Here is a 26,034-nt window from a genome sequence, read left to right on the forward strand (position 1 = left end):
TTGGAGCTCGCTCAGTCTTTGCAGTGGATGCTGCGGAGGGGGGGAGCCGGGGGTGCTCTGGGCAGAGGGTGCCGGGAGGACCCGCGGGGGGCCGGGGAGCTGGCAGGCTGGGTCTGGGGACTCTCCGCGGGATGCATGGGCAGTGGAGCACGGCCAGCCCGGCTTTGCAGAAGCCGGTTTTCCCCCTCCCCGGTTTGCAGCAGCTGGTTTCCATTACCCCGACCACGCGTGCGGGGGCGGTGGCGAGTGGAGTTCAGCCCGTGGCGAGGGGTCCCGGTGCCCCGTCATGTGTCCCGGCCCTTCCTCGCCCCGCGTGCTCGCTCCCCCCGGCCGCCCCCCGCCCCCGCTCCCCCGGAGGCACCGGCACAGCCATCTGCTTCAGCGCCGCTTTATTACAAGAACCGCGACCGCGGGTGGGGGGCTGGACGGCCCCCGGACCGCCCCCCGGGGCTACGCGGCCTCCTTCTTCTTCCAGAGCTCCACCAGCTGCTCCCTCAGCCAGCTCAGCTTCTGCTTCGCCAGGTCCGTGTTGTCCGCCAGCCACTGCCTGCGAGGGGAGGAGGGGGCTCAGAGCGGGGCCCGGCGCCGCAGCCCCGCGGGGAACCGGCCGGGAGCCGCTCGGGTGCCGGGGCTGGCGGGGGGGGCGCGGGCACCTGGCGTGCAGAGCCACCTCCGACTCCTTCACCGTGGTCAGGGCGTTCTTCACCATGGCCGTGGCTTTCTGTGCGTACTCCCGCACCTTCTCCAACAGCGGCTCCGGCTCCTCCGACGTGTAGGCCCCTGGCAGCGGGAGGCTCGTGGGTGCCCGGGGGCCGGGGCCGTGCCCCCCGCCTCGCCCCGCAGGCTCCCCGGCGCCCCGAGCCCGTGTCCCTCCCGCCGCAGCCCCCGCCAGCCCCTTACTTGCTCCCACTGCCAGGACGGCCGTGCAGACGAGCGCGAGCAGGAGCGACGGCTTCATGGCTGCGGAGAGAGCAGAGCATGTGGCGTGGGGCGTCCCGCGGGGGTCTCGACCCCAACCCCTTCCCGGCACGGCCCTCGCCGGGGGCTTCCCCGCTCACCTGTGCTGGTCTCTGCTGCGCGGGGTCGGCCCCGACCTCCCACTTTATACCCTCCCGCAGCTGCCCCCGGGGGGGTTTGTGCAAAGGTCGGGGTGGTGGGGCCGGCGGGGAGGGGGCACGACTGCAGCCGCAGCCACCAGCGCCAGCTCTGCCGTGGAGCGGCCTCCCTGCCAGGCGTTGGGAAATCCCCGGGCAGGGCGGCTGCGGGGGGCTGCCTGCGGCGCTGCATGTGCCTGCGTGCCCGTGCACGAGTGTGTGCACGCCCGTGCATGTGTATGTGCACACCTATGCACGAGCGTGTGCATTCCTGTGCACATATGTGTGCATGCATGTGCATGCTGGTGTGCATGGGGCTGGCGTGGGCGCATGTGACACACGGGTGACATCCAGTGGCACTGGGTCGGGCACGATGCCACGGGGCTGGCGTTGCCCAGGGCTCTGCGAGGCTCTGTGGGACCTTGGTGTGGTGACCAGTGCCCGACCAGTCTCTGCCCCTCCAGTCGTGCTCTTTGCCCTGGCCAGGGACACATCAGTGCTGGCCCACAGCCTTGAGAAGGCTCACCAGGCTGTGGACGGGCTGTGCTTAGGGCTGCATCCCTGGGGCATGCGCCAGGAGCCACCCACAGGTCCCAGCTCCAGGCCAAGGCACTGCACAGGCGCAGCATCTCTCAGCTGCGAGGTCCTTCCCTCGGGCTTCCCCCAGCAGCCTGCCCACAAGGGGAGGCAGTGACACTCTCCTGCACCTACAGAGTCTTGTGTGCTTCCACACATCCGCCACAGCATCCCCCTGGACCCGTTCCCCTGCCCCACTGTATGTCCCTGGCATAGCACAGCCAGCAGCAGGGCTGAGGGGTCCTGCAGCATCCCCCAGACCCTGTGCCCTGCCTCACTGTGCACCCTGAGTACTGCACAACTCGTGAGGCCATCGCCGCATCCCACGGAGGGACAGGGCTGTACCCACTGTGCAATGTCTCCTTTGCCCTGAGGTGTCCATGCATGCCCCTATATTCTCTCTGTGCCCTGGCCCCTGGCACCCCAGCAGGAGCTGGCAGGGCTGCAGGCGATGCCAGGGCTAAGAATGATGGCAGGGCTGGGGGGCGATGGTGGGGCTGGGGGCGATGTCAGAGCAGCAGGTGATATCAGGGCCATGCACACGTCAGGAGCTTCCACGTCGTGACCTTGCTAAAGTCCAAGCCCGGGGCTGGGTCCCAGCCCGCGTGGAAGCCGCCAAGGCTGCATAAATAGCAGTGGGCTGTCGGCAGCAGAGCACGTACCCGCAGCCCGCAGCAGCGCAGGTGAGTGGCTGCACCAGGGGTGGGAGGCAGTGGGTTCCCAGCCCATGGTGGGAGGGGCCACGGGGGGCTGCAAGGCTCCTCTCATCCCCTCGCTGTGCTCCCACAGGCATCCCACAGCACTCAGGATGACTCTGAAGGTGGCTGCCTTCGTCCTGGTGCTCCTTGCGGTCTCAGGTGAGGTGGCCTTTGGGTTCTGGGCACGGTTCCTGCCCCTGGGCAGCAACAGGGACCTGCTGTCCGCCATGGAGCTGCCGAGCGGGACTGTGCCCGCGCTGATCCCCAGCTCTGCTTGCAGGGGCTCGGGCTGATGTCAACCCAGATGAGGTGGCCAGTGTGCTCTGGAAGTACTTCACCGAGCTGGGCAGCAATGCCAAGGAGACGGCGGAGCAGCTGCAGCAAGCTGAGATCACCAAACAGCTCAAGTGAGCAGAGCCACGGGCCACGGCACTGGAGGGGGGGCATGAGGGCAACCGGGGGGCTCAGGGCACGGGAGGATGCTGACAGTCCCCCTCTCCCCAGCACTCTCCTGGAGAGCAACCTGCGGAGTGTCAACGCCTACGCCGAGGACCTGCAGCGGCGGCTGGTGCCCTTCGCCAAGGAGCTGCAGGCGCAGCTGGCGCAGGACTCGCAGCGGCTGAAGGAGCAGATCCGGCAGGAGCTGGCGGAGCTGCAGGCCAAGCTGGCGCCCTACGCCGACGAGGTGCACCAGCAGATTGGCACCAACATCCGCCAGCTGCAAGCCAAGCTGAGCCCCTATGCCGAGGAGCTGCGCTCCCAGGTGGACCGTGGCGCCGGGGAGCTGCGGCAGGCGCTCGAGCCCTACGCCACCGAGCTGCGGGACCGGCTGCAGGAGAACACCGAGAGCATCCAGGCCTCCCTCAGCCCCTACGCCGACCGGCTGCAGCAGCAGATCGACGGCGGGGTGGAGGGCCTGAAGGAGAAGCTGGCTCCCCTGGCCGACGAGCTGAAGGCACAGGTGGAGCAGAGCGTGCAGGAGCTGCGGCGCGGGCTCAGCCCCTACACCCAGGAGGTGCAGGACGGCCTCAACCGGCAGCTGGAGAGCCTGACGGCACAGATGGAGCGGGTGACGGAGGAGCTGCGCACCCGCCTGGCTGCCAGCTCGGAGGAGCTGCGGGCCCAGCTCAGCCCGCTGGTCCAGGAGCTGCGGCAGATAGCCAGCAGTGATGCGGAGAGCCTGCAGCAGCGGCTGGCCCCGCTGGCCCAGCAGCTGGAGGAGCGCATGGGGCAGACGGTGGAGGCTTTCCGGCAGCAGGCGGCCCCCTTCGGCCAGGACTTCGGGCGGCAGCTGGTGGAGCGGCTGGAGGAGATGCGGGGCAAGCTGGACTCGGGCGCTGCTGGCCTGGAGGACCACCTGGAGCTGCTGGAGAAGGAGGTGCGGGAGAAGGTGGCCGCCTTCCTCAGCACTGCCCAGCTGCCAGAGAACTGAGACGCGCCCCCAGCCCCCCGGGGCCACCTGACTCCCCGGCCCGGGAGCATTCCTGGCCCCTGCCTGCAGCAGAAATAAACTGTCCCCTTGTGATGCACATGCTGGTCAGTGTCCATCCTTGTCTGCAGTGTCCATCCTTGTCTGCAGCGCCCCGCCGTGGCTCCCTGGCACAGGCAGCCCAGGGAGAGTGGCACCTGCTAGTCTGGGCCCTGGGTGCCTGGGAGAGGGGACAGAGGTGGGCATCATGGTTGCAAGTGGGTTGCCCATCAGCAAAGGGTCAAGGCTCAGGACTTCACTGCGCTGGGCAGCTGCAGCAGCTGCAAGGGGCTCCTGAGGGGTCAGAGCCCTGGCAGGCGGCCCCATTGCCATGGGACCAGCTGCCCCCGCGGGGGCTGGGTCTCTGCAGGCTGTGCCAGGAGTGATGATCACCTCATCCCCTGACCCCACAGCCCCCAGGGACCACGGCTGGATGCAATGAGGCTCAGAGAGGCAGGGAGCAGCCCTTGTCCCCAGGAGCTTGCCAGCCCAGGGAGAAGGGAAGGGAGCTGGAGCCACATCTGCAGCAGGCTCCCCAAGAGCTGCTCTGGCAGTGCGTGCCCCGTGGTCACAGGAGTGGGCAGAGCAGGGGTGCAGCCGTGTGCCCACACGGGCGAGGGACCTGAGTGGACTTTGGTGCCAGGGGAGGGAGGAGGGCTTGGAGTTTCACCCCTGCGGCACGCCGGACCTTACCCCCCGCCGCCGCCGTTGTCTGGTCCGTGCCGGTTGGTCACTTCGGCTCAAACCCTGCAGTGCTCTCCCGGGTTAGGCGCCCGGCCTCAGCAGCTCCACATGTCGCTGTTTCCGAGCTCACGGAGACTCGGCAGGTTTGGCGTCCCGGCGAGCCGCAATAAGCGGCCCCGGCGCCGGACCAGCTCTGCACACCTTCGGCTCCGGAGCAGGGGTCGGCTCCGAAGCGGGTCTCAGCCCCGGCGGGCTCTGCGATGAACAGGTCAGGATGGGACCCGTCCCGAGAAAGCCGCCGTTTGCCGGGGCGCTGGGGCACGCTCCCGGCCGGGGGGGCTCGGGGAGGGACAGAGCAGCCCCGACGGCGTCAGGGCTGCCCGCGGCCGCGGCGAGCTCGGCCCGGTGGGTCGGGGGCGGCGTGGGGCAGGCGACGGGGCGGCCGGCGGTCAGATGATCAGCCCCCACGTCACTTCTGGGGAGCGTCCGCGGACCTCCACGTTGTGTTTACAGGGAGTGAGGTCCACAGAGCACCCCCCCCCCCCCCCGCAGCCGCGCCTAATCGCCCGCAGTCCCCTGCCGCTCACCCGACCTTTATAACGGGAGGCACGAGCCAGGACCCGGCAGGAGGGACGCAGGAGGTGACCCAGAGCCAGGTGAGGGGCTGGGGGCCGCGCTGTGGGCTTGTGTTTCAGGGGGCCCGGGAGAGAGGTCCCTGGGGAAAGTGGGGAGGGGAGCTCAGACAGCAGTGCTGAGAGCAGCCCTAGTGGCTGATGTGCCCTCTCCTCCTGCTTCCCGCAGGACGACAGCAAGCCAGCCCCACGGACCATGCTGCTGAACGCTCTGCTTCTCCTCACCCTCCTGGTCACCTTGTCTGGTGGGTGCTGAGCGGAGGAGCTCGCTCGGGGAGGGCTGGGATGGAACCAGGGGTGGGCAGCACCGTGGCCGCCCAACTGACCGCCGTCCTCCTTCCCGCAGTGCCGCCGGCCGAGCCGGCACAGGGCGGCTTCTGGGAGTACCTGAGCCAACTGACGAGCAACAAAGACAGCCCGGAGCAGGGCCAGAGCGGCAAGCTGGGCAGGGATATCGCGTGAGTACAACGCTGTAACCGCCCACGGTCCCTGCACACGCCGCCCAGCCCGGCGGCTCCCCCATACTCTTTTCCCAGGGACACCAAAGCTCGCGGGGATGGCCCCTACAGCCACCAACAGCCTTTATTATGGGTGCATTAGGAAAGAGTGGGGACAGTCTGGGGTGCTCAACAGCCACGCCTGCCCTCTCATGCAGAAGCCTGAAGGAAGGCGTTCCGGAGGGGGTCAGCCGCGTGGGCCACGTCCTGGGGAAGCTGCCGCCCCTCGAGAAAGGCCTCCAGCCGCGGCTCGACCAGGACGCTGCCAGCCTGCGCAAGGTCATCAGGAAGGAGCTGGAGAGCCTGCGGGTGAAGCTGGCCCCGTACGTGGACGAGGTCCACCACAGGGTCGGCAAGCACCTGGAAGACCTTCACTTCCGTCTGCAGCCGCTGACGGAGGAGCTCCTGGACCAAGTGTCCCTGCGAGCCCGGGAGCTCCGGCGGCAGCTCATCCCCACCCGGGAGGCCACGGCTCAGCTCCTGGAGGGCGTGGATGAGCTCCAGCAGTTCATGGCTCATTACACCGACAAGATCTCCTTCCATGCCGACCAGGTGAAGGACATTTTCCACCCGTACGCGGACAGGCTGGTGACCGAGATCCACCGCAACGTGGAAGAGCTGCACAGAAACGTCGTCCCTCACAGCCGGGCCAGCCCCGAGCAGGTCAACCGCTACATCCAGGAGCTCTCCGCCAAGCTGACTCACAACGCCAGGGACCTGCACCAGAAGATCCAGAGGAACCTGGAGCAGCTGAAGGCGAAGCTGAGCCTCCCCTCAGGCAGCCCCCGGCAGCCGACGGAGGAGCTGGCGCAGGAGGTGCAGCGGCGGGTGGAGGCGTTCCGCAGGGACACCCACCGCCAGATCCAGGACTTCACCCGCGCCCTCGACCAGGAGACGGAGGAGATGAGGCTGAAGCTCTCCTCCTCGCCACCCTCCCTGCTCCCAGAGGAGACCCACGACGGCCCAGTGCCCGTGGAGGATCTGCGTGCCCGCCTGGATGCCCTCTGGAGGGACCTGTCCCTCAGCCTGGGCGAGCGGGGCGCGGAGGATCGCTGACGGGACGGGGCTGGGGGTGGGGGCAGGGGAGGGGGGCAGCGGGTGTTACCCAACTCCAGGCCAGAAGAAGCTCTCTGACACTCAATTTGGCGTTAGGCAGCTGTGTGACTTTATTTGGCGCCGCTCCTCCTGACGCACAGACCCCGAGAAAGGAGGGAGCACCCCTCACACCCCTGACCCCAAACGCCCTCCCTGCCCACCCTGTGCCACCTGCAGTACAAGGGCACGTCTGAGCGCAGAGCTGAGGAACAGTCACAGATGTTTAGCGTGTACTGCTTTCAGCTCATCCTCATTTTTAGGGGTGTCCGAGGGGTGCTGCCCGTGATACTCATGCCACAGTTTAATGAAGCAATGGTCTCAGTCTGGGACTGAAGCTGTTTGCTCAGCTCTGCCGTCTGTCGGCGAAGCAGAAGTGCTTTGCAGCCCTAAGGCTCCTTTAAATCTCCCTCCGTCGGCTGATTGCGGAGCTCACAGGTGGCAGCACCACGGACAAGCGGCCACCGCTGCCTTCGGGCCCTTTTAACCATTTGCTTGCAATTATCGCTCATTTCCAACTCCCAAGCGCGCCGGCATAAAACAGCCAGGCTTTGGGGGCCGTGAACGAGAGACGGCTGGAGCCCGGCAGCAGCGGGGGCGGGACTGCGCCGCGATAGAGGCTGCGCCGGAGGCCGGGCGGCCGCTGCGCGTCACGGCGCGTCACGGCGGGTCCGCCCCGTCCGGGCCCGTTCCGTCCGGGCCCGTTCCGGCGGCATGGCGGCCGTGCGGGATGCGGCGGGCGCCGGGGGGCCCCTGTTCCGGCCCCTCAGCGCCGAGGACGGCGAGCAGCGCCCGGCAGAGATCGAGTCCCTGTGCATGAACTGCTTCCGCAACGTGAGGCGGCCGGGACGGGGCGGGACGGGACGGGGCGGGCGGCGGCGTGCGGGGCCGCGGCGGGAACCGGGGCGGCAGGAGCGGGAGCAACCCGCCGCGGCGTGTCCCGCAGCGGGAGAAAAACACTTGCCAACGCTGATTGAGAGTTGGAAAGGAGGCAGCGCTCTACAGGGGCCCGGGCGCATGCGGAGTGGCTCCTCAGCGTGGCTCCGTGGGTGCCGTGGGAAGAGCTCCGGCGGTGTCGCTGCGTGCCCGCGGACCGCGCAGCCCGCGCTGGTTACACCAGCTCGCATTAAAATCAGTTCTACCTGCAAAGCACCTCTGCATCTGGACCTCGGGCGTACTGCTGTAACCGGTCTCCTCTGACCTTTCGTGTGGTTGCAGTAGGAGCTGGAGGGCTGGGAGAGGAGAGTGGGGGTTTGGTGAGCTGGTGGGGATGTGCCCCGGAGGGAGGGGGCTGGGGGTGGACGGTGGCCCGAGGCCGCGGGTTCCCATGAAGCCCCTCGCTGCGCAGGGGGTGACGCGGCTCCTGCTCACCAGGATCCCCTTCTTCAAAGAGATCATCGTCAGCTCCTTCACCTGCGACAGCTGCTCCTGGTCCAACACGGAGATCCAGTCCGCGGGCAGGATCCAGGAGCAGGGCGTGCGCTACAGCCTGGCCGTGGCCTCCCGGCAGGTGAGCAGAGACCCCCTCCCCTCCCTCCAGTGGCCTTGCCCCCACCCTCACGCTGCTGTCTGGCTGTCGTCTGCAGGACATGAACAGGGAGGTGGTGAAGACCGACTGTGCCACGGCTCGGATTCCAGAGCTGGACTTTGAGATCCCTGCGTTCACCCAGAAGGGAGGTGGGTGTGCTGGTGAAGGACCTGTCCTGTCAGAGGGAGGGGGCTGTGCATGGGGGGCTGCCAGGGATGGTGGGAGCTGACAGGGCAGGGGAGCAGCTCTGGGCTGTACATAAGGGCTTCTGTTTCTTCCTCAAGTGCTCACCACCATCGAAGGGATAATTGACCGGGCTGTCGCGGGCCTGGAGCAGGACCAGCCCGTGCGCAGGGTAAGCTGCTGGGCAAGGGCAAACTGCTCCTGGCCAGTGCTGCATTGGCATCTCCTGCTGCTGCTGGGAGGAGCGTTCTGAGCTGTGTTCAGCGCTGCTGTCAGTGCTGTTTTCAGCTCAGAGGCCCTGTCTCAAACGTGGCCTCTCTTGCAGGCGACGGACCAAGAAGTGGCCAGCAAGATTGACGAGTTCATCGTCAAGCTGAAGCAGCTGAAGGAAGTGCATTCCCCCTTCACCTTCGTGAGTGTGGGTGGGAGTTGGGGCCCTTACTGCACAGGGCAGCATGGGACAGCTTCCCTAGGCTCCCCTCTCCTGTAGGTCCTTGATGATCCTTCCGGGAACAGCTTTGTGGAGAACCCTCGGGCGCCGCAGAGGGACGACGCGCTGCTGGTCACTCACTACAGGAGGAGCCCGCAGCAGGCTGCCATGCTGGGGCTGCAGGTAATGGGGGCTGCTGCTGCCCCTCGTGCTCTGCGTTGAGGCAGAGAAACTGACGCTGCTTCTGGCATCCCCCTTGCAGGAAGAGGAGCTGGATGAGACGCCAGCTGAGCCTGCCGAGGACCTGAGGAACGAGGTGGGTGACTGGGGTGGAGCGGTGGCTGTGCATGGGTCTCCAGCCCCCAGGACAGGCTGCGGGGGCTGGCTGGGACTTTCTGGTTCTCCTTTCCCTTCCTCTGACGTAGGTCCTGCAGTTCAACACCAACTGCCCCGAGTGCAATGCTCCAGCCAACACCAATATGAAGCTAGTCCGTATCCTTGGTGGGGGGCTGGGGGCTGCTCTGTGTACTCCTCCTGGGGAGCTTCTAAGTAGAGCCCATTGGGCTGCAGCTCTGCCCTGGAGCTGCTCTTGAGCTGCCTCCTGCCACAGGCAGCTCCTTTGAGGTATATAGCCTTTTCCTTAACTGCCTGCTCCAGAAATCCCTCACTTCAAGGAGGTGATTATCATGGCCACCAACTGTGACTCCTGCGGGCACAGGACCAATGAGGTGAGCTGGAACTTGCCAGCCTCTCTGTTTTGGGAGCGGGAGGTTGGTCTGTGCTTCCCTGGGTAGGTGTTTCTCAGCCCCTGGCCTCTGCTTGGCAGCGTGGCTGTTTGGGAAGCCACTCTGGGAGGGAGGCAGCATCAGCAGGCTGCAGCAGAGCTCCTTGCTTCCTTCTTGTAGAGGGTACAACCTGATGATTGTACCAGGTCAGGCTGGGGCTGAGGGGCCTTCCCAAACACCTGAAAGGGGGAAACTGAGTCAGGAGGAGCTCCATGTGCTGCTGGCCCTTCCTAGGTGAAGTCTGGAGGAGCCATTGAGCCACAGGGCACCAGGATTACCCTTCGGATCACAGACCCTTGCGACATGACGAGGGATGTCCTCAAGGTAGGGAGCCTGGGGGAAGGCACTTGGCCCTGACTTCCCCGAGCCCTGACTCCCCTTGCTAGGGTCTCACTAGGTCCCTCCCCTCAGTCAGAGACCTGCAGTGTGGAGATCCCAGAGCTGGAGTTCGAGCTGGGGATGGGAGCACTGGGGGGGAAATTCACCACGCTGGAAGGGCTGCTGAAGGACATCCGAGACCTGGTGAGCAGTGCTGTGCTTCTGCTGCCTGGAGCAGCTCACGGCCCCTCCTTGTGAAGCCTGAGGCTGGGCAGCTCTCAGCTGCTTGAGACACCGGGCCCTGCTCTGACAGGTTGAGAGAAACCCCTTCAGCCTGGGGGACAGTTCCACACCCAGCAGAACGGAAAAGCTGCAAGAGTTTCTGGGGAAGCTGCAGGAGGTGAGTCTGCTCCTGATTTTCCACGCTCTGCCATCTGGCTATTCCTCTCCTTGCCATTCCTCTCCTCTGGTGTGCCAGAGGGATTTAAGGGGCAGAAGGAGCCTTCATCCCTCTCTGTGCTCCCTTTGGCAGATCATAGAGGGCAAGATGAAGGCTCGCTTCATCATGGATGATCCTGCGGGTAACAGCTACCTTCAGGTATGCTGCTGTGTGCTGGAAAGGTGAACTGCACGTCTCCTGAGCCGTGTGGGGGATGTTCTGCTTTATTTCCCTGGTCTGTGTGGGTGAGCAGGTTCCCCTGGGGCTCTGGGAGCTCTTGGGGCTCCATCCAGGCACAGGAAACCACTGGTGCCTCTGTGGGAAGGGAGTGATGTGTGCTCCCAGGGTGAGGGGCTGTTCTGGCCTTGAGTCATACTCTCTGACGATGGATGGACAAGCCCCGCCCTGGGGGAGGGAGGGAAGCTGTGCTGTGGCAGGGCTGGGGTTGCTGGGGGAGGGGCTGGTACCTGGGGAGGGCTGTGCAGGATGGCAGCATCTCACCCTGCAGAATGTCTACGCTCCAGATGAGGACCCGGAGCTGCAGGTGGAGCGCTACGAGCGCACGTTCGAGCAGAACGAAGACCTGGGCCTTAACGACATGAAGACAGAGGGCTACGAGGCAGGTGCAGGCCGGTAGCCACGGCCGCCGTCCGCCTCTTCCTGGGTAGCTTCAGTGTTTGGGGGGGAGCCGGCTGCGCGTGTGTGGGGAGGAAGCCCCCGAATAAAAGGAGTTGTCTGGTAGCCGTGTGTGTGTCTGTCGCTGTGGTGGTGGTAAGGGCGGCCATAGGGCCGCCTCTTCCTGCGGCTAGCTGCGGCCAGAGCCCGCCCGTCCTCCCGCCCCGTCACCCAGAGCCTGGCGTAACCGCGCCTCCTCCTGGCCACGGCCACGCTCCCAGCACCGGCCATTCACGCGCCCTTAGCCACGCCCACCGCGCCCACCCGCCAATCACGCGCGCCCTTAGCCACGCCCCCACAGCTCCCTCCATTCACCCCGCCCGTGGCCACGCCCACCGCGCCAACCCGCCAATCACGCGCGCCCTTAGCCACGCCCCCACACGGCTGCCTCCATTCAACCCGCCCTTAGCCACGCCCACAGTGCCAACCCGCCAATCACGCGCGCCCTTAGCCACGCCCCAGCTCCCTCCATTCACCCCGCCCGTGGCCACGCCCACCGCGCGCCCGCCCTCACGGCCGTGGCCACGCCCCTTTCTCACGCCATTTCCCTCCGTCGTCACGCGCCGGGGCCCTCTGTCGCGTCATTTCCGGCCGGAGCCAAGATGGTGTCGGCGGGTCAGTCGAAGGCCGAGTACCTGCAGCGGTACCTGAGCGGCCCCGCGGCCGCCCCGCACGCCCCGCAGCGCCGCCGCCGCAGGAAGAAGCCGCCGGGAGGCAGCGGCCGAAGAGGGTGAGCGGCGAGGAGCGGGGGCGGCGGGGAAGGGCGGCGGGGAAGGGCGGCGGGAGCGGGCTCGGCCTGCGGCCCGGCCTCTCAGCCTGGCCCGGGGACACACGTTCCCCGCGCTCGCGTCACAGGTGCCCCCCGCGGGATCGGAGATTCCCGTCCCCCGCCTCAGGGAGTCCCTCCGTGGCGTCACAGGTTGCCCGAGGGTCAGCTGTTTTCCCCCCACCCCGGTCCGAGTTCCCTTCCCCTGACGGCGAGGCCGCTCTCCCCGCTCACAGGATGCGGATCGTGGATGATGATCTCGGCTGGAACAGCATCTCCGATGCCCAGCAGAAGGAGGAGGAGGAGGAGGAGGAGGATGAAGGGGACATGCCTGTGGTGAGTGGAGAGTTAAGGCCAGGGTGGGCTCATATCATCAATCTCTTCTGCTGGGTGACCTGTGCTCTGTCTCTGGGAAGCAGTCACCAGCCTGTGCTCAGGGCAGTGGTGGGCGAGCTGTCCTCTAAACACGAGGGACCAAATTAGCTTTCTCCAGAGAAGAGGACCTGTTCTGGCCAGTTCTGCAGCTTCCCCAGGGGTAAAAGCTCATGGTAGAGACCCAGCTGTGCTGAGCTTGTGCTGAGGTCTGGCTGTAGGAAGGCAGAGAAACGATGGCTGTATTGTTAGTTATTTGTGTTCTAGGGTGGGAGGCAATTCTCTCTTTTCCTCAAAGCCCTGTGGTTTGCTCTGGTGTGCTGTCTCCAGGTGGCAGAGTTCATTGACGAGCGTCCGGATGAAGTGAAGCTCATGGAGGAATTCCGGACAAATTCGAAATGGAAACTTTTAGGAGGTGAGAGCAAGACTCTCTGCCCTCCTACCTTGAATGTTCAGCTGCTCCAAACCACCACTGGCTTAAAGAGAATCCTTGAAATGCTAAAGAGATTGTGAGCTGCGGAGAGCCCTCCTGATGGTGCCTTTCTGCTTTTGTCCTTAGACCAGAACGAAGACTCCCAAAGTTCGGATCTGTCTGTTCTTGCCAAAGCCAGCGTCAGGTAGGAGGCTCCAACCAGAGATCCTTCTGAAGGGTTGCTAAATCCTACTCCTTCTAAAGAAGTGTTGAGGCTCTGGGGTGTGGCACAGTGGGTTTGTTATAGCTCGAGCTGGAGCCCTCTTATACAAGAGCGGTCTCGAACCCCAAAATCCTGGGGTTCTTTTACCCTTACAGTCTGAGTTCCCTCCTCTCCTGTGAGGGTTCAGATAAATCCTCATACTTGAGCCTGGGATCTCATTCCTTTGTCTATCTCTAGGTGGCTTCTCTTCTTGGAGTCTTAAGTTTCTACTGCAGGTTTACAATCCCCTTGGCTGTTCCTGGGTGGCCTCACTCTTGTTCACCTCAGACAGGCCAATTTCCTCTCTTTTCTGTTACTTTATCTCTTCATGCAGCTCTCCCAGGGCTGTCCCTCTGCAGTTTGTGGCCTCAGCCCTCAGAGTTGTTTGCCTTCAGCAAATCTCAGCTCACCCTGATTTGGCCAAGTGAATTCTGGCGTTTTACCAGCAAGTTATTGTAATGCCCCTCAGTTTCCTTGCGAGGTGATGACAAAAGGGCACAGAACTGTGGTCACAGAGTCCCCGTGGTCCCTGGAGCCTTTCCAGTGCCAGCTGGGCTGTGATGCAGTGTGGGATCTACTCTGTCAGCTGTGCTGAGCCTGTGTCTCAGCACTGCAGGTCACCACGCAGAGGTGCCGAATTGAGCGTGGCTTTGCATGCAGAAAGGCATTTCCAGCCTTGACCTGTCCTGCCAGCTTTAGGGGGGTTTTGTGTCCAGTCTGCAGACAGCCAAACAAACCAGCCTCTAACTCTCCTTGTTGCCTTCTCCCCTGCCAGGCGCCAACGCCACGACTCCCCGGACAGCTCGTCCCCGCGGGGAGCTCAACAACTCTCCCCAGACACATCTCCTGCAGGGCAGCAGCGCCACAGCTCCCCAGATCTGTCCCCTCCCAGGCGGGATACAAACAACTGCCCCAACCTCATGGCTCCCAGGCGCCAACGCCACGACTCCCCTGACCTGTCACCTCCCAGGCGCCAGCGCCACGACTCCCCTGACCTGTCACCTCCCAGGCGCCAGCGCCACGACTCCCCTGACCTGTCACCTCCAAGGAAGAAGCGCCACGACTCCCCTGACCTGTCGCCTCCAAGGAAGAAGCACAACTCCCCAGACCTGTCACCTCCCAGGAGGAAGCGCCACGACTCCCCCGACCTCTCCCCGCCCAGGAGGAAGCGCCACGACTCCCCAGATGACTCTCCAAAGAAAAAGGGCTGCAAAAGTGCAGAGAAGTGGCAGCGAGGGGCAGTGCAAGGAGAGCTGTCTCGGCCCCAGCACGTGTCAGACCAGCCCAGCACCCGTCGCAGGCGTCAGGCCACTCCAGATCTGTCCCCACCGCGCAGGAGGCGGCCCGATTCAGACCCAGATGCGTCACCGCCCCGGAGGACGAGGCCTGGGTCCCCCAGTGTGCAGAAGCAGAGCCGAGCCAAAGGTGAGTGTGTGCAGGAGGTGGGAGAGGTGAGTGGCGTGGGGCTGGCAGTGTGTGCCCATGATGGGCAGCCGTTCCTGTAGCGCTGCTTTTTCATCAGCTGGGCTAAACCTCAGTGTTAGCTGGCTCAGGCTTAAACACCTCCCAAAGGCACACTGAACCAGAACGCTGTCTCCAGGCAGGATGTGTTCAGTGGGGAGAGAATCCACAGCCTTGGTCTTTTCCCTTCAGCTCGTTGTCTCTTAAGCTCTTGGTTTTCATGTTCAGCTCTTTCACGAGACCAGCACCATCCAGTTGTGTGGTTTTCACTTGGGGCCTGTCTTTGCTGCAGGTCCTTCTCCAACCACAAAGAAGCTTCGGCAGGTCCAGCGGAGTCCCAGCAGGTCTCCAGACTCGTATCTGTCCCCGCCACGGCGGGCTCAGCGTGCCTCCAGCCCCCCTCAGCTCTCCCCTCAACGCCGCAGCGATGCCAGGGGCTCTCCCAAGAAGGTAAACGTTGTGACTTTCCATTTGAGCTGTGGATTACTTCCTGTTCAGAGGAAACTGTAAAAGTCCCAATAACTCACAAGCCACGGAGGTGGAATTTCACACACCTCTTGTGTTTATCTGGGCCAGCCTCTCTGCTTGCAGTAACAAGAGGTGTGGGGAGGAGCTCTGCCCTGCCCTGCTCTGCTCTCCTTGGAGCTCTGAGACAGTTTGTGGCGTGGGTGCCAGCACAGAGGCTTTGTAACAGGGCTGCGTCTGCTGATGCACCCCTGGTAAATGCCATCTTGGGTTGGTTTGCAGGTAGCCATCATGTCATCTGGGGGCAAAGCTGGCTTGGTGTCAGCTGACGTGCTGCGGAGGGAGCAGCAGGAGCTCAGGAAGCAGCAGAGAAACAAGGTCTTGGAAGGTCAGTCTGTGAAAACACAGCAGGAGACCCATCTTGCTTTCTCTTCCACTGGTTTTAGCTGCCCCTTGCTGTGGTGTTGGGCCCTGGTGCCAGGATGCTGCTGGGGACTGTCCGTGTAGAGCGGCATCAGGCTGTGCCGAGGGAATCTCTGCGTAGGGCCACTGAGCCCTTGAAGGGAAAGCTGCACAAACAGTGGTTTGAAAGCAGTACCAGGAAATCATCAGCAGGGCAGGAGGCTTTCTTGTTTTGCTGCCTGTTCCATCTACAAGGCTGAGGAAGCAGAGAGAGAGCTTGAGGTGGGAGTGTGGCTGTGTGGGGCAGGGGTGAAAAGCAGCCATGATCCTGCCCGGTTATGGATGAGAAACTGACTCAGGGACCGAAAGGAGCGTGAGAGAAAAACGTGGTCAGGAGTCAGTTTGTTACTGAACGATCTGGAGATGGCAAAATGCTCTGCAAGGCCTGACCTGAGGCACCTGTCCCCTCCAGACGAGTCCCAGCACTCCCAGACCGTCTTCCGGGACAAGTGGGGCCGCAAGAGGAACCTGGAGCAGGAGCGGCTGGAGCAGCAGCAGCAAGCCGAGGCCCAGGCCGAGCGGGACGAGCAGTATGCCCGCTGGGGCAGAGGGTACGAGTCAGCTGAGCTGCCCTACACCTCCCTGGGCCCTTCCCCTGTCGCTTGGTGCTACACTGAGTCCCCCTCTGGGATCCCCCCCACTGGCAGTGCCGTGTGTGTGGCAGAGCTCGGCCAGGGAAGCCGTGGCTTGGCTTTTGGAGTGAAACTTGGTGTTTGTTTTCAGGCTGGCACAGGGCAAGCAACAGCAGCAGAACGTGGAGGATGCCCTGAAGGAGATGCAGAAGCCGTTGGCCCGTTACATCGATGACCAGGACCTGGACCGAATGCTGCGGGAGCAGGAGAGGGAAGGAGACCCCATGGCCGACTTCATCAAGAAAAGGAAAGCCAAGGAGAGCAAAGAAAAGAAAGGTTTGGATGTGGAGCTGCCCCAGGGGATGGTTGAAGTGCCCAGCAGAGCAGAGATGCAGCTGCTGGTAAAGCCAAGTGTCCAGGCTGCCAGAGCAGCTCAGGGCTCCTGGGCTGTGGTTGGTGCAGTCTTGGCTGTTTCTGACGCTTACGATGAGGGAGAGCGGGGTTTGTCAGCTGGGAGAGCAGCATCCAGTCACTTCAGTGCCAGCACACTCCCATTTGATCCATGGGAGTTTGCTCCCTGGGCCGTTGAGCAGCCTCTGTGCTGCACATGCCCTGTGGGCTGCTGCTGCTGTGAGCAGGCTGTGGGGAGTCAGCGGCCGCGTTGCTCTTTCTCTTTCCAGAGAAACCACGGTACAAGGGCCCGGCACCTCCGCTCAACAGGTTTAATATCTGGCCTGGGCATCGCTGGGACGGCGTGGACAGGTACCTGCTCCTGCTGGAAGGGTGTGTCAGAGGGGCAGGAACACTCCCAGAGCTGTGCAACCTGAAGGTGGAGGGTTGGCAGCACAAAGGGATTGGTGGCAGTGGCAGGGTTGAGTGCCTTGGGTCAGGAATGGGACACAGGGCACGGGTAGCTGCAGAGGTGCTGCTGCTCCTAAGCACAGATAGAGGTGGGACCTGAGCCACAGCAGCGTCCTGCAGAGCTCACGGTGTCCCTAGGAAGCTCTGTGGGTGCCCCGAGCCGCACCCCACGCTCCTCTCGCTGTCTCTTTGCAGGTCCAATGGGTTCGAGCAGCAGCGCTTTGCCAGGATGGCCAACAAGAAGGCAGTGCAGGAGCTGGCCTACAAGTGGAGTGTCGAGGACATGTAGGTGTGGAACCACGTGAAGCTCCCCATCGAGGCGTCAGAGCTTTGCCTACTGCCACTGGAACAGCGAAGCTCATCCTCAGCAGTGTGGGACTGTGTGCCAGAGGCGGGCAGGGGGAAGCTCTCTAGCTTCCCTTCATCCCTGCTGGTGAGAGAGCACTTGTGGAAATAACTGCAGTTGTTCTGGGAGCAGGTGTTAAATGTGGGGGCACATTCCATGGAGGTGCCTCATCTTCTGTGGCAGCGGGTGGCCACGTGGCCAGTCTCTGTCTGCAGGGGTGCTGAGGCACTCGGAGTGCAATGGGAATCCTCTCGGGAGTGGGAGAGCCTGGGCACCTCCTGCCCTCTTTTTTTAGTCCCTGTGTTATGTTTCTTGCCGTTCTGGAATCCACTTTTACACCTGTAAATACTTTCTCCTTTTTTACTTCATTTTGCCTGCTGGTGTTTATTTCCAAGGCAGGGGAAAGGAGGGTAAGTAACTGTGGGACTGCTGGGAAAGGACTGTTTGTGATGTCTACTGGGGCTCTGCCCAACAAATTGTGCTTCCAGGCCTCTTCCTCAAGATCCTCTGGTGGCCATTGGGTGTGGAGCAGGAGGTTGCTGCACCTCCGGTGCGTGTGGGGCGATGGGTTAAGCTTCACCCCGTCCTTTGGGGACAGAGCCCTTTCTGCTGCCGCTCCTTAGCGTGTGAAGCACAGAGTGCTGCTTGCAGCCTGTGCCTCAGGCTGGGAGAGGGATGGGCAGAGGTGGGAGTGAGCTGTGGTGTGGTGCTGTGTCTGAGCAGCTCTGGGGCTTGAAAGCTGTGCCTGTGTGGGTCCCGTTGCAGCCTGTTGGAAGGAGGATGGTTTGGGAGCGTGAGGTGATGCTGTGGCAGCCCCGAGGGATGTGAGCTGCTGGAAATGTCTGTGGTTTCCACTTGGTCTTTCCCCTTCTGTCACCGGAACCTGTACCTTTTTCCTCCTGTGCCTTGAGGCAGCTGCAGCCTTGACAAGCAGAGTTCCATTTGGCACGAGCTCACGGTTGCTCTTGCTGACCTGAGTGTTTCTATGTAGAGCAATGTGTGCTGTCTGAGCTGCAGGGTGGCTGGTCACCCTGGCTCCTGTGCTCTGGGGGCTGCACTGACACAGCAGTGGGGGATCCCTGGGAGGAGACGGGGGATGGAGGGGGAGCAGATCTCTTCATTAGCCCTTCTGAAGGACAGCAGCCCAGCTCCTGCCATCCAGCACCAGCTCTGATTAGCTTTAACCATGCTCACAGACAGACAAGAAGGACTGTGGGAATGTTAATTGAATTTGGAGGCCTGTCATTCAGAGTGGTGGCAAAGCAGCCAGCACAGCCATTGTTATGCAAACGAGGCAGATAGAAAAATGATTAATAATTGCACAAATTAGAAATTACTGTAAACATCCTGCGAGCAGCGATAAGTCTGGGAGGAGGGTGAGGCAGAGGCTGTGTCTCTGTGTGTGTGTGTGTGTGTGTGTGTGTGTGCACAGGCAGCCCCCTGCGCTCGTTAGCGGCATTTAATTAGGAGCCAGGTGGCAGCTGGATGGGGTGGAGGGGGTGACAGGGATGCAGCTCGGGCACCGAGCCACACCTTTGAGTCCAGCTCTTGACTTCACACTCTGTGGCTTTTACAGAGAAGCCGCTCCTGGGGCCGTTTGCCCCTTGTCGGAGGCTACGGCCCGCTCCTGCTGCTCTGTGCCCGGTGCTGGGCAGCTTCACCCTGCCACGGGCACTGCTGGTGGCTGCCAGAGCGGGCTCGCTCCAGCAATTAATGAGCTGATTTGTCTGGTGTTTGGCTGCTAATTGCACAACATTATGTTCCCCCCCCACCCCGTTCGACTGCTTCACTTTTATACTTTTGACAGCACGATAATAACAATAATAGGCTTACAGTGGCTAATAGGCTTAGGTGGTGCGTGAGTTGTGTCAAGGACAGGCAATTAGGCTTGGCCTCACGCATCATAATTAGATTTGTGTTGATGAGCTTGTCGCTGAGTGTGTGGCTGAGGCGAGGGGAGTAACTCCCTGACGTGTGACAGCGCCCGTCCCCAGGCCCTGCGTTGGGTGGGTGCTGGTGGGACCAGCCCCAGCCACCACCCTCAGGGGTAACGAAGGGCTGTCCTGCTCCTATCCTGCTGCCCCTTGCCTGGGGCTCAGCGGGGCTGCTCCCCAGCCCTGCCTCTGGCTCGGGGTCTTCAATAGCTGCAGCCAGGTGGCTTCTGGCAAGTGATGCCGGTTTCCTGCTCACGTCTCTTGGTATCCTTTAATTAAGAAGAGCCTGGGATCTGTCGTTCGGGCAGCGGCTCGGGGCTGCGGGCGCTCAGCAGGGCAGGATGGGAACGGGTGCTGGCCTGCAGCAGGAGCACGGGGGCGCTCCGGGACAGTGTCGGGGTGAAGCACTTTCCCCTCGGCTCCCTCCCACAGCCGGGCCACGAGCCTGACAGGTTAGCAATTGCATATGCAGATGTGCTCTTTCCCTAATTATTCCGTAATTAGGGACACGCAGCGATAAAAATCACTAATAATATTTACTCTAGACTGTTTTTTGAGTATCCTCTCTCTCTCTCATCCACCGAGTCTGGGTGGAAATAACTTTTGTGGATCCCAGTTAATGAATATTTGTAAAGGCGAGAGCGCCGGAATATCCAGAGGGCATCCTCTCTGCCGCCTCCTCGGTCTTTTCAGAGGGTGTTTAATATTTATGGTTGCACAGCCCGCTGAATCGAGAGCCACCCTCCAAGCCCCAGGAGCTCGGGGCCGGGGATATTTATGGCGCTTCCTCTTTCCCGTTTCAATTACAAAGACACCTCACATAATTAAGTGCTAATAACCTTGTTAATCTAAAATTGATACTCTTTTTTTTTTCTCCTGGCCATCCCTTAATAGAATTAAAAACAGATGAATGAGTGAGGGGAGGAGGTGTGGAGTGCCGGGACGGGGAGGGGGCTGTGCTCCTGCCCCGGAGCCCGGGGCTGGCACGGCCGTGCCGGGGCTGGTGCTCGCCCTGCCGAGGTGATGCCTTTCCCCTGCCCTCTTCACACCACCTCGGTTTGTCAGACAAACACCATCTCCTAATGAAACTGTTTTGTGTTAATTAATTATGCATCGAGGCTCATTTCCATGCGCCGCCCGGCTCCGCTTCCCCTCCGCCGAGCCTTTGATCTGTCAGAGGCTAAACGGCAGATAAATAATCAAATTAAAAAGCAGCCTGGATGGAAATAAACACGGTTTAGGTGTGTTATCTGGTGCTTGGAGCGAGGCCCCGAGTCATGGGGCTCCCGGGCCAGGCCCTGCTGTGTGTGTGGGGCGTGGGAAGCTTCCCAACCCCACTGCCAGCCCCGGCCCTGGGCACTGAGCCAGGTCTCGGGCAGCCTCTGCCTCCTGGGACATGAGCACGCTCATCCCTTCCAGGAGAAGGAGGCCGTGGAGGGCTTTGCCCACACAAGGGTGATGACAAAAGTCTGTGGCATCTCTTCCAGACACTGAAAGGTCGCCCTGGCGGCTCTGGACCACGACCAGTCCATGCCCAGGGTAGCGGGCACGGCATCAGGATCGTTGAGCTCAATCTCTAACCATTTGTTCCACCTCAGCAGAGGCAGATGTTCATCCATATTCACTGGGGAGGCCCTTCAGCTGTGGGAACAGCAGCTGAGGCAGCCTGGGCTCCCCTTCCCATGCAGGACACAAGGGCAGCAGCCAGGACCCGTCCTCCAGCAGGACCGGGCCAGCCCGAGCAAGGCTGACTGACCGAGCATCTCCTGTGGGGACTGAGCCACGCTCTGGTTCCTGCCTGGGTCTGCTGTACCCCTGCTTGGCATCCCAGCTGTTAGCTGGGGATTCCGGGTTCTTGATGTCCTTCCTCGTCCTGCTCAGCCCAAAGCAAAGCTCTTCATCACTGTCTGAGCTCCTCGGTGCCTGTTGAGCACCAGGGGGGTTGTCGTGCCTGGAGATGACTCAGCAGATTCAGGGGGGCGTTTGTTGTATTGTGTTGGCTTCTCTTCAGGGTGTTTTGGTGGTGTTTTATCTCTAGCCCTGACTCCACTTTGCTGATCATAGCGAGCACAACTGGGATGTTGGCCAAATCCTGCTCAGGTGCTGTGCCACAAGGTCTCCAGCCTAAAGAAGAGCCCTGTCCTGGGCAGCAGGCAGAGGACACGGGCACCCCACATCCCTCTCTCAGCCAGCGCTGCTCCGGTGCTGCTGGTGAGCATCCACCACCTTCCCTGGTGCCAGGGCTGGGCAGGGAGGAGGGGGAGTGGCACTGAGGGGCTTCAGCCCAGGCTCCCTCCGCATCCCAAGTCCTGCCTCTCCCTGGGAGGCCGGGGTTTGTGTGGGCTGACGTGCCCGGGTGCCTTTGCAAAGCCAAGCCCGGCAGTGGCTCTCGGCGAGGCCGATGCCAGGCAGCCCTGGGCAACCTGCCCTTCCCCGCCGTGGCTCCCAGCCCCTTGCTGCCGGCTCGTCCTGCTGCTGGGAGCCTGGAGCAATCAAAGGGAGCACGCAGAGAGCATCGTCCCCTCCAGCCTTGCCCCAGGCCCTGCCTTTGGGCTTCTGAAGGCTTTGCTCCAGCGGTGTCGGTTCTCATTAATCCCCACATCAAAGCTGGAGCTGCCAAACATCCCAGAGAGATCCCGGCGGGTTCCGAGGCAGCGTGGCAGGCAGGGAGGGATCCGAGGCAGCGTGGCAGGCAGGGAGGGGAGGCAGAGGGCTGCACAGGGCAGAGCAGAGCAGCCATGGCAGCGGCCCTTCAGCTCTGCCGCACCAAGCTGTGAGGGAGCTGTGCTGGGAAGGTGTGAGGTGTCCCCTGGACAAGGGGATGCCCTCTGAGCTCCCTCTGTGCAAGGAGGGAAAACACGAAACAGACAGCAGGGAAGGTGCTCCTGCAGGCGTGTTTCCCCACTGAGCTCTGCTGTGCTGTCACTGCCAGGCTGGGTTTCCCTGCTTGGCTCCGCCGTGGCTCAGCATCCCTCCAGCGAGCTAATCAGGTCAATGCATTTTTAACAGGGCATAGGAAATCTTTACATTTTTTTGTCAGACTCATTCTTCTCCCCACTCTCTCCGTAGGGGGCTGAATTATTTAACACCGAACACCAAGCAGAGTTGATTTCCCTTCGCCAGGCTGCTGACTGTGCACTTGACGGCCGGGAGGATTGGCAGGTGGCTGCTCTGTGAGGTGAGTGAGCAAACGGCCCACTTCAGGCCGCTGCCCGATGCAGGGGGTGTCTTTCCAGGTTGGGAAGGGGCTGGAGGAGCGGAGCAGGAGGGAGGGGGAGCGGGCAGCCCCTGCCCAGCCGTGGGGCTGGTGGTTGCCCGTGGGTGGTGGGAGGGGCGGCCCGTCGCCGGGGACCGGGGCCGTGCGCCGTCGGGGTGCAGGTGATTATCTCACGTCGTGCAAACAGGCACAAAGGGCTGGCTTGTGTATCGGGGTTTATCTTTTCCATTAATGGCTTTCCAAATTGGTGGCAGTGGAGCAAAAAAACCCAATCTGAACTCGGAGCATGCATGATTACTATTGTAATAACCTCGGCTAATAAGAATATGATGTGGTGTTAGGCTGGGAAAGAAAACACATTTCTCATTAGCTTTTTGATTAATTACTCCACATAATTTCCTAAGGGGACATGCCTGGGACTGATTGCCTTTGCTTTTGACGCGTGGAAGTGGTTTACCTTCACTTAATAATTTTCTCGGTGACATTTTAATGGCAGTGCTCAATTAATCAATGGTGGGCCGGAGGCAGCGCCGCCTCACCCGGGCAGAAGGCAAGCCCTCGTGCTCCCCTCGCGCTTCTGGGGGCTTCAGCTCCTTCTCCCCTTCGCCTACCCTTGTGCCAAGCTGGGGAGGGCAGGGTGAGGGCGGCTGCAGTGGCCTGTGTCCCTGGGTCCTCCCCTTCCCCCCGGCTGCCAAGGCCAGTGCTGCCGGGGCTCCAGCTGTCAGGAGGCAAATGTTTATGTGTCTTGGAAGAGACCAATTTCCTTCTGTGTGTTAGAGTATAAATGTCATATGGGAGCTGAAGTAGTGAGAGGTGGTTTGATGTTGCCAGGGTGGGAGCAGAGGGGAGCAAGCGGGGACTCCTCGGCTTCGCTCGCTGAGGAGGAAACGCCGCCATGTCTTCCCACACCGTGACCTTACCCAGAACGTTGGTCTGTGTTGAGTGTTTCGAGAGCAGCTGCTTGGCTGGCGATGGAGGCAGTGGCCTCGTCCTGCTCTCACTCTTGCTCCTGGTGGCACATCCTGCCAGCTCACCGCTCCTCCAGGCTTGCAACACACCAAACCAGGGCTGAGCAGTGTGCTGCTCACAGGAGGCTTTGTGCTGTGATGTCTGGGGCTGTGGTGGCGATGCACAGCACCTGCTGTGCCACAGCTGCAGGGTGCCTGGTCCCCAGGGGCCGGGAGGAGAAGTGCTGGTGATGTTTGTGTTTCCATCCCCACATATGGATCAAAGCTGACACTAGTCAGCAACACCTCAAGGATCAGACGGTTGCAGGTGAATCAAGGCCCTAAACTGTGATGTGCTTTTGTGTGTCAGTTGGCAGATGAGTCTGCAGCCTCCTTCTGCATCGTGCTGCACTCCCTGGGTTTCCTGCTTCAGGCCGGGACAGCTTTCAATTCCTGCTTGCCACGTTGTGCTGACTCAGAGCAGGGTTGGGCAGAGGGGAGTCGGGGCTGTGGGGTGTCTGCGTTCCTGCTGCTGAAGCCTGTACAAACCCACCCAGGCAAACCCACTGCTGCCTTGTGCCAGCTGCAGCGACTGAGAGGGCCCTGCCAGGCACAGCTTGGGATGGAGGGGCGCAGCGGGGAGGCAGCACTCAATGCCAAGGGAGTCTTCTGCCTTGGCTTCTCTTTATTGTGATTCTTTTTCTTTTCTCTCCTTCTCCTGGCCAGTGCCAGGCGAGTTGATGAATTATCCCAATATATATTCTGTCTGGAAAGAAAACACATATCATATATATCTTTGACAAGTTATTATTCTTCCTTATCAGAATATGTGTGCATCCAGCCACGCCATAACTCACCCTTCGCGTCGCTCATGCAGCCGGGCGCGAGGAGCGCGGCGGCTTCTCACCACTCCCGCGGCCCCGGCGTGGACAGGGGGGCTGCGTGCCCTGCCAGCTGGGGAGGGGGTCTGGGAGGAGATGTGAGCACTACATGAGGCTAATTCGGTGCCTGCCTCACCTCCAGCTGACTGCTGCAAATGAGATTTCAAGCCAAGGAGCTGGTGGAGGAGTTGGTGTGTGGTGCAGCGAGGCGGGCACCGGGACGGCTGGCGCTCTGCAGGCAGCCATTGCCGGCACAGCCTCCCCAGCCCGGCTCGGGGGGCATAGACAGGACCTGGCTCCATCCCTCTGCGCTAGGTCTGAGCTCCCCTGCAGCCCCTGTCCTGCCCGGGGCGGGGGGATGGATGGAAATGTCTGCACAGATGAGGCAGCAAACACTTGTGGTGGTTTTCTTCTCCCTGTAACGACAGCCCCGGAGTCTGAAATGAAGCCCAGCGGGGAAGCAGCTCTGCCTGGGCTGCAGGAGCACCGAGGACATGAGCTGCGGCACGGAGGCAGCCCTGGGGCTGCTGGGGGTGGGCTCCCCAAGGGTGGGAGGCACGGGGGTACCCCACACAAGGGCTGTGTGGGAGCTGCCTGTCCCCGCTGCGGAGCCTGAAATGTTTGACTTATTAAGATAATAGCTGTTCCATCTCCGTCTGCTTGAAACATGATCTAATAGGGATCTTATACCAAAAGTTGCTAAGCAGCTAGGACATGATTTACTAATAGACTCTGAAAGTGCTGTAGCCGAGATGGGAGTTAATTTAGCGATTAGGAGTCGAGTGTAGGGAGCGGAGCAGATCCCTGCCTGCAAAGGGCAGGGGGAAGCGTCGGGCTGCGCGAAGGCGACACAGCCCTCTCGTCTCCACACCTCCTTCCAGCGGCTGGGGCCGGGCTGCAGGAGGGGCAGTGCTGGCTGGTTTCCTCTCAGAGGTTGTATCCTTCCCCCCTCTGCATTTGTGGGTGTTGGTTGGTTTTGGCAGACGCCTGAGCCTGGTAACTGGGGAGAAAAATCCCTTGGATGGGGGTGTGAGGCAGCGCTGGGCTGCCGAGCGCAGAGGGAAGCGTGCAGGGCTCATACCCGCCCCTCTGTGACTGGGTTGGTTCTTTTCAGCAGCAGCTGTGCATCCATATTTATTGAGGGGAAGGGAAGCGAAGCCGTTGGGGATGGCGGGAGAGCGGAACATGCTGTAATCACCCGGGCGGCTCGGCGGACACGCGGTCCCCGGCTCCCGGCTGCGGGTCACCGGGGAGGGCGGGCACGAGGCAGCGGGTGGGCTGTGGTGAGGATGGGTTCCTCTATGGTTAGAGCCGATTCCAGGGTGCAGCTGAGCTCCAGGAGCTGCTCCCAAATCCAGGGTGCAGTTTTTCCCAGCAGGAAATCCACCATCCTGCCCCGGAGGGAGCTTAAACCAAGGTGTGTGGGCAGGCAGCCGCGTAGGCACCGAGGCAGCCCCACGTCGCTGCTCCCCACCACCCCACTGCCCACAGCTCCTGGTGCCGGGATGACGGCAAATATTTGCGGAGCAGCAGGGCCCGAGCGGCGCGGGGTTCCCGCCGGAGCCAGCAGCCTCTCGGAGGCTGGGATTAATTTGAAGGCATTTACTGGTGGAGTTTGCGGCGGGCGGAACAGTTTGCTTATTTCACACTTGTACGGCCACCTGCTACGAACTGTTTGCTCAGTTTCAAATTAATTAAAATCAACATAAAACAGATTGAAAACATCCCAAGAAGGGGATGCTTGATTTGCTGGGAGGATATTGCAGCAGACGAGCCGAAGAGCTTTAAAGACGCTTTACCAGCGGGATGCGGGCTCTCGGTGCCGCAGGTCGGTGTCTGCCCCGTGCTGGGGACACCGTGACCCCGGGGCACCTCGGCTCATCACCCTTGGTCGCCAAGGCTGTGTTCCTGTGGGCTTTGGCTGCTTTATGGCCGTGCCCACCCCGGCGTGGTGCTGTGCGGTGCCTCAGCCCTTAG

At 62.0% G+C, this 26,034-nt stretch overlaps 5 protein-coding genes across 6 annotated transcripts; 4 read left to right on the plus strand and 1 right to left on the minus strand.

Annotated features, from left to right (window-relative positions):
• Positions 1-378: 378 nt before the first annotated feature.
• APOC3 (apolipoprotein C3) lies at positions 379-4,544 on the minus strand. Of its 2 annotated transcripts, none has more exons than XM_062014112.1 (4): positions 4,530-4,544; positions 901-960; positions 654-780; positions 379-547 (listed from the first exon to the last, which is right to left on the minus strand). In XM_062014112.1, the coding sequence occupies exons 2-4, from the start codon at positions 956-958 to the stop codon at positions 451-453; spliced, it is 282 nt and encodes a 93-aa protein (XP_061870096.1). In that variant the 5' UTR covers positions 959-960; positions 4,530-4,544; the 3' UTR covers positions 379-450. The 2 variants fall into 2 exon arrangements, with proteins under 2 accessions (XP_061870096.1, XP_061870095.1); XM_062014111.1 differs by lacking the exon at positions 4,530-4,544 and adding an exon at positions 1,059-1,102.
• On the plus strand, positions 2,479-3,800 carry APOA4 (apolipoprotein A4). The gene is made up of 3 exons (XM_062014252.1): positions 2,479-2,527; positions 2,649-2,775; positions 2,873-3,800. Exons 1-3 carry the CDS (start codon positions 2,479-2,481, stop codon positions 3,798-3,800), a joined length of 1,104 nt encoding a protein of 367 aa, XP_061870236.1.
• A 534-nt stretch (positions 4,545-5,078) lies between the features above and the next one.
• APOA5 (apolipoprotein A5) lies at positions 5,079-6,705 on the plus strand. Its single transcript, XM_062013916.1, has 4 exons — positions 5,079-5,176; positions 5,322-5,397; positions 5,499-5,610; positions 5,808-6,705. Exons 2-4 carry the CDS (start codon positions 5,349-5,351, stop codon positions 6,703-6,705), a joined length of 1,059 nt encoding a protein of 352 aa, XP_061869900.1. The 5' UTR covers positions 5,079-5,176; positions 5,322-5,348.
• A 723-nt stretch (positions 6,706-7,428) lies between these two features.
• On the plus strand, positions 7,429-11,165 carry ZPR1 (ZPR1 zinc finger). The gene is made up of 14 exons (XM_062014110.1): positions 7,429-7,575; positions 8,090-8,251; positions 8,328-8,418; positions 8,554-8,624; positions 8,778-8,864; positions 8,943-9,065; positions 9,145-9,198; positions 9,308-9,374; positions 9,540-9,610; positions 9,902-9,991; positions 10,079-10,189; positions 10,299-10,385; positions 10,518-10,583; positions 10,933-11,165. Exons 1-14 carry the CDS (start codon positions 7,456-7,458, stop codon positions 11,059-11,061), a joined length of 1,329 nt encoding a protein of 442 aa, XP_061870094.1. The 5' UTR covers positions 7,429-7,455; the 3' UTR covers positions 11,062-11,165.
• A 520-nt stretch (positions 11,166-11,685) lies between these two features.
• Positions 11,686-17,446, plus strand: BUD13 (BUD13 homolog). The gene is made up of 11 exons (XM_062014109.1): positions 11,686-11,829; positions 12,102-12,201; positions 12,568-12,652; positions 12,797-12,854; positions 13,687-14,336; positions 14,665-14,822; positions 15,120-15,225; positions 15,712-15,850; positions 16,023-16,207; positions 16,552-16,633; positions 16,928-17,446. Exons 1-11 carry the CDS (start codon positions 11,702-11,704, stop codon positions 17,019-17,021), a joined length of 1,785 nt encoding a protein of 594 aa, XP_061870093.1. The 5' UTR covers positions 11,686-11,701; the 3' UTR covers positions 17,022-17,446.
• The last annotated feature ends 8,588 nt before the right edge of the window (positions 17,447-26,034 follow it).

This window comes from Colius striatus, chromosome 23, assembly GCF_028858725.1.
Source record: "Colius striatus isolate bColStr4 chromosome 23, bColStr4.1.hap1, whole genome shotgun sequence".
Classification (NCBI taxonomy): domain Eukaryota; kingdom Metazoa; phylum Chordata; class Aves; order Coliiformes; family Coliidae; genus Colius; species Colius striatus.

What these genes read in the sequence shown, in the direction of transcription:
- BUD13 (XM_062014109.1), top strand. Translation starts at nt 11,702, where the DNA reads ATGGTGTCGGCGGGTCAGTCGAAGGCCGAGTACCTGCAGCGGTACCTG. An exon ending in ATGAAGGGGACATGCCTGTG is followed by an intron (nt 12,202 to 12,567) that starts GTGAGTGGAGAG and finishes TGCTGTCTCCAG; the next exon opens with GTGGCAGAGTTCATTGACGA. An exon ending in CGCTGGGACGGCGTGGACAG is followed by an intron (nt 16,634 to 16,927) that starts GTACCTGCTCCT and finishes GTCTCTTTGCAG; the next exon opens with GTCCAATGGGTTCGAGCAGC.
- APOA4 (XM_062014252.1), top strand. Translation starts at nt 2,479, where the DNA reads ATGACTCTGAAGGTGGCTGCCTTCGTCCTGGTGCTCCTTGCGGTCTCA. An exon ending in GGTGCTCCTTGCGGTCTCAG is followed by an intron (nt 2,528 to 2,648) that starts GTGAGGTGGCCT and finishes CTCTGCTTGCAG; the next exon opens with GGGCTCGGGCTGATGTCAAC. An exon ending in GAGATCACCAAACAGCTCAA is followed by an intron (nt 2,776 to 2,872) that starts GTGAGCAGAGCC and finishes CCCTCTCCCCAG; the next exon opens with CACTCTCCTGGAGAGCAACC.
- ZPR1 (XM_062014110.1), top strand. Translation starts at nt 7,456, where the DNA reads ATGGCGGCCGTGCGGGATGCGGCGGGCGCCGGGGGGCCCCTGTTCCGG. An exon ending in GCGGGCACAGGACCAATGAG is followed by an intron (nt 9,611 to 9,901) that starts GTGAGCTGGAAC and finishes GGCCCTTCCTAG; the next exon opens with GTGAAGTCTGGAGGAGCCAT. An exon ending in TGACGAGGGATGTCCTCAAG is followed by an intron (nt 9,992 to 10,078) that starts GTAGGGAGCCTG and finishes CCCTCCCCTCAG; the next exon opens with TCAGAGACCTGCAGTGTGGA.
- APOC3 (XM_062014112.1), bottom strand. Translation starts at nt 958, where the DNA reads ATGAAGCCGTCGCTCCTGCTCGCGCTCGTCTGCACGGCCGTCCTGGCA. An exon ending in CGTCCTGGCAGTGGGAGCAA is followed by an intron (nt 781 to 900) that starts GTAAGGGGCTGG and finishes TCCCGCTGCCAG; the next exon opens with GGGCCTACACGTCGGAGGAG. An exon ending in GAGGTGGCTCTGCACGCCAG is followed by an intron (nt 548 to 653) that starts GTGCCCGCGCCC and finishes CTCCCCTCGCAG; the next exon opens with GCAGTGGCTGGCGGACAACA.
- APOA5 (XM_062013916.1), top strand. Translation starts at nt 5,349, where the DNA reads ATGCTGCTGAACGCTCTGCTTCTCCTCACCCTCCTGGTCACCTTGTCT. An exon ending in CCTCCTGGTCACCTTGTCTG is followed by an intron (nt 5,398 to 5,498) that starts GTGGGTGCTGAG and finishes TCCTTCCCGCAG; the next exon opens with TGCCGCCGGCCGAGCCGGCA. An exon ending in AAGCTGGGCAGGGATATCGC is followed by an intron (nt 5,611 to 5,807) that starts GTGAGTACAACG and finishes CCTCTCATGCAG; the next exon opens with AAGCCTGAAGGAAGGCGTTC.